The 4,700-nt window shown below is 45.9% G+C and overlaps 1 protein-coding gene across 1 annotated transcript in view; it reads left to right on the top strand.

Annotated features, from left to right (window-relative positions):
- hdac7a (histone deacetylase 7a) overlaps window positions 1–4,700 on the top strand; it is a 106,333-nt gene that overhangs the window by 42,127 nt on the left and 59,506 nt on the right. The window contains 3 exon segments of the mRNA XM_084315815.1: window positions 432–682; window positions 1,717–1,855; window positions 1,858–1,946. Of these exon segments, the coding sequence (XP_084171941.1) occupies window positions 432–682; window positions 1,717–1,855; window positions 1,858–1,946 (479 nt within the window).

Genomic DNA, 4,700 nt, shown 5'->3' with positions numbered 1-4,700 from the left:
CCTCCCTCTCCTCTCCTCTCCTCTCCTCTCTCTCCTCTCCTCTCCTCTCCTCCTCCTCTCCTCTCCTCTCCTCCCCTCCCCTCCCCTCCCCTCCCCTCCCCTCCCCTCTCCTCTCCTCTCCTCTCCTCTCCTCTCCTCTCCTCTCCTCTCCCTCCCCTCCCCTCCCCTCCCTCCCCTCCCCTCCCCTCTCCTCTCCTCCTCTCCTCTCCTCTCCTCCCTCCCCTCCCCTCCCTCCCTCCCCTCTCCCTCTCTCCTCCCTCTCCTTCCTCTCCTCCCCCCTCCCCTCCCTCCCCTCCCCTCTCTCTCCTCCCCTCCCTCCCCTCCCCTCCTCCTCTCCTCTCCTCTCCTCTCCTCTCCTCTCCTCCCTCCCCTCCCTCTCCTCTCCTCTCCTCTCCTCTCCTCCTCCTCTCCTCTCCTCTCCTCTCCTCCAGTCCGTGGCTTGAGTCCCGTCTCTCTGTCCCAGCGGCAGCAGCCTCCTCTCTCCTCCCCCACCAGAGAGGAGGCCTCCCACAGGCCCCTGGGGCGGACACGCTCCGAGCCTCCTCCCTACAGCCAGTCTCCCCTGCCCTCCGCCTCATCCCTGCCCGCGCAGCATCCGGCCAGCGCGCAGTACCAACTCCTCCAGCAGTACCACACCAGTCTGCTGCTGGAGAGACTGAAGCAGCACACACACCTGGGCAAGGTGAGGACAGAGCAGCTACCTTTCACCTTTAACCTTTAACCCAGACTAACACACTATAGAAGGTTAACCCTTTCACTGCCACACTATAGAAGGTTAACCCTTTGACTACCCACTATAGAAGGTTAACCCTTGCACTACCACACTACAGATGGTTAACCTTATGCAGTGTGGTAATGAAAGCATTAACCCTTTGTAGTGTAGTAGTGAAAGGGTTAACCTGTAGTGTGGTAGTGAAAGGGTTAACCCCTTGTAGTGTGGTAGTGAAAGAGTTAACGCTTTGTAGTGTGGTAGTGAAAGCGTTAACCCTTTGTAGTGTGGTAGTGAAAGCGTTAACCCTTTGCAGTGTGGTAGTGAAAGCGTTAACCCTTTGTAGTGTAGTAGTGAAAGGCTAACCTGTAGTGTGGTAGTGAAAGGGTTAACCCTTTGCAGTGTGGTAGTGAAAGCGTTAACCCTTTGTAGTGTGGTAGTGAAAGCGTTAACCCTTTGTAGTGTGGTAGTGAAAGCGTTAACCCTTTGTAGTGTGGTAGTGAAAGCGTTAAGTAACCTGTTGTAGTGTGGTAGTGAAAGCGTTAAAGATAGAATTTGTCATGCCGACCAACAGCGGCCTCTAGGCAAAAGAGCCCTGCAGCATGGTAGTGCACTTTGTTAAAATGTTTTGTTTTGTCCAATAGCAACCTCTCCCCAGTCCAACTCCAACCCACACAGCAGACCAAAACCAACAATACATAATGCAAACGTGCACATTTACACACACACACACACACACACACACACACACACACACACACACACACACACACACACACCACACACACACACACACACACACACACACACACACACCACACACACACACACACACACACACTCCAGAATCCATTGGTTTCAATGAGGTGTTACGTCACCAGTAGAATGTTCAGGTGACGTCACACCTGCGAGGGTTAAACACGACGGCTACACCTACACACACAGAGAGAGACGGTATGAACTCTACAGGCCGACCCTGACCTTTCACCTCCTCACCCTCCCGTCAGCTGATGGCGAAGCAGCAGAGCGAGAAGCCGCGCCTGACGCAGATCCCCTCGGAGGACATGGACCTGGAGGAGGGCGGCTCCGACCTGGGCTCCGGCCCGGGGTCTGTGTGCGACGACAGCTACCAGCGCCGGAGGCAGAGCGGGCCAGCACCGACTCTGTGTACGACACCGAGTCCACCACCTCGTCACGGGAGAGTCTGGCGGAGCAGCACACACACACACACAGTCAGGTACACTACACACACACACACACACACACACACACACACACACACACACCACACACACACACACACATACACGCACACTCTTAGTCAAGTACAAAGCATTACACACACACACACACATACACACACACACACATACACACACATACACACACACACACACACACACAGACACACACACATACACACACTCTCAGTCAAGTACGAAGCATTGGCGACATTGCTACATTGGCTCAGGAGGTAGAGTGGTCGTCTGGTAGTCGAAAGGTTCCCGGTTTGATTCCCGCTCCTCCCAAGCAGCGTGTCGAAGTGTCCTTGAGCAAGACACTTAACCCTTAATTCCTCCTGATGAGCAGGTTGGCACCTTGCATGGTCGCCTCCGCCGTCGATGTGTGAATGGGTGAATGTGAGGAACAAAATTGTAAAGCGCTTTGGATGATAGCATGTTATAATGCTGTATTTACCATATATATATATATATTTATTCTCTCTGCATATATATCTATCCACACTGTACTTAGTCTGTACTTACCTGCACATAGTCCTTTTGCATATCTGTAGATACTATATCTATATCTGTACATATCCTACTCTTACTAGTTACGCTGCTGGCCAGTATGACTACTACCATAGACGTCTTTATACCTGTATCACTGTACATATTAATACTAGGGGTGGGAATCACCAGAGGCCTCACGATACAATACTATCACGATACTTGAGTCACGATACGATAGTATTGCGATACTAAATATATTGCGATATATTGCGATTTATTACCTTTTTTCAACTGCAAGGTAAAACTTTGTCACATGTTTTATCTAATAAAATAAAGTTCAGTCTGTTCATCTCACTTCAATCATTTTTATTGTAGAACATGGTATTTTCTCAAGCAGACAGATGTAAACACTGTAATCTGTGTTGCATGTACCTGACAAACTGAACCGTTTGTATTACAGTCATATTCCAACTTAACTGAATGCACATGTGTGCGTGTACTACTGTACTATTACAGGTATTGAAATGAACAATGCAACTTCCTTATACAAAAAATTCAATATAAAAAAAATACAAACAAAAAAATATATATTTTTTTTTATAAATAATTAAATACCGATACTTGACGTCCCTGTATCGATACAGTATCGCCACACAAAGTATTGCGATACTACTACGTATCGATATTTTCCCCCACCCCTAATTAATACTACAACTCTGTACATACATCTGATTAACACTACACTCAGTAGTACTCATTATATGTTATACCCAGTTTAATCACCTGTACATTGTATATTGCTGTTACATTTGCACTCTGGTTGGATGCTGAACTTCTTTTTGTTGTACTGGCAATACATTTGAATCTAATCTAATCTAAACACAGAACTATTTGAGTAAGTGTAAGTCTAAAATGAAGTCTATAGTTTGGGAATCTGACATAATGAGTGACAAATGTTGTCTCAAAAAGTTTCTCATTCTCAGATGCACGGTGTACATTTTTGATAGAGCTTTTTTCAGTCAGAATGTTCGGCACTAGTCACTTGTTTCGTCCAGCAGGGGGCGCCATCGGCTCCCTAAGTCCAGGTTGGTGGTTTCCACTTGTTGCGTTGGTATGTGTGTTTGTCAGAATCCTTGTGAAGTGCTGACAATCTGACTGCCACACAGAGGAAATGGAGAGATAGAATGTTTGGAAATGGATTGGCTTACACTCGGAGCGCCTAGAGTTTGTACTGACCTTGGTATATCTGCTTTTGGCTTCTCTGCCCCTTCCCCATGGAATACCCTGCAGGCAACTCTGAAACCAGACACTCTAGTGTAATTTTTGTTTTTGAAATGTGCTCTTAATTTGTCTGATTGTCTGATGTTTCTGTATTTATTAACGCACTATGACAGTTGTGAATGTAACAACTCAACGACACTGTAAATTAGTTGAATTACTTTATAATTAGTTTATTATTTATATAGTTTGAATGAATGATATTTATTCAGTAGACTCTTCTATTCACCAAATCCACTCATTGTCATAGAACTAACTATAACTATGTGTGGGTAGATTACATTATCAGGTGTGGTCAAGGTCAACACAATGGTGGTGTGTGTGCTGACCAGAACACTCTGGGACCAGAATTAGTTTTGGACCAAGTGGAACAGTCTTGATAAGACACGGGTCCCTTTTCACAAAATCTTACCTCAAGATGACAATTTGTATCAACCTTGTTATGTACGTAACCTGAGAGATGATACAGGTTTGTTTACAAACATTCCGATTTGTGATCTATCCTCCTACCAGTTCTGAAGCAGCCAACTTTCCTCTCTCTCTCTCCCTCTCTTTCTTCTGTCTTTTTCTCCCCCTATCTCCCTCTCTCTCTCTCCTCTCTTTCTCCCTCTCTCAACCTTGTTATGTACCTGATATATGAATATGATACAGGTTTGTAGGGCTGTCCCCGACTAAGGATTTTGATAGTCGACTAAGATTGGCCAAAATTGGCTGTTAGTCGACTATTAGTAGACTAAAAAAAATATATATATATATATAATAATATTATTATAATTTTTTTTATCATTCCATTTGGGCTGTGGGTGTGGGGGTGCTTAATGTCTGAAGGAATCGACTGAAGGCTTCTTGTCCTCTGCAAAAGCATGCAATTGGTCCACTGATGGATACATCTTGATATTTGTCTAGTCTAGTGTGTTCATTAGACGGGTGAAATCCTCTTTCAGTGCCTCTGTGCCTGTTTTCGTAGGCAGTTAGCCTCT

This window comes from Notolepis coatsorum (genome assembly GCF_963971535.1).
Source record: "Notolepis coatsorum genome assembly, chromosome: 6".
Classification (NCBI taxonomy): Eukaryota; Metazoa; Chordata; class Actinopteri; order Aulopiformes; family Paralepididae; genus Notolepis; species Notolepis coatsorum.
The sequence above is the reverse complement of the archived record's forward strand: the minus strand, read 5'-3'. Positions and strand labels throughout refer to the sequence as shown.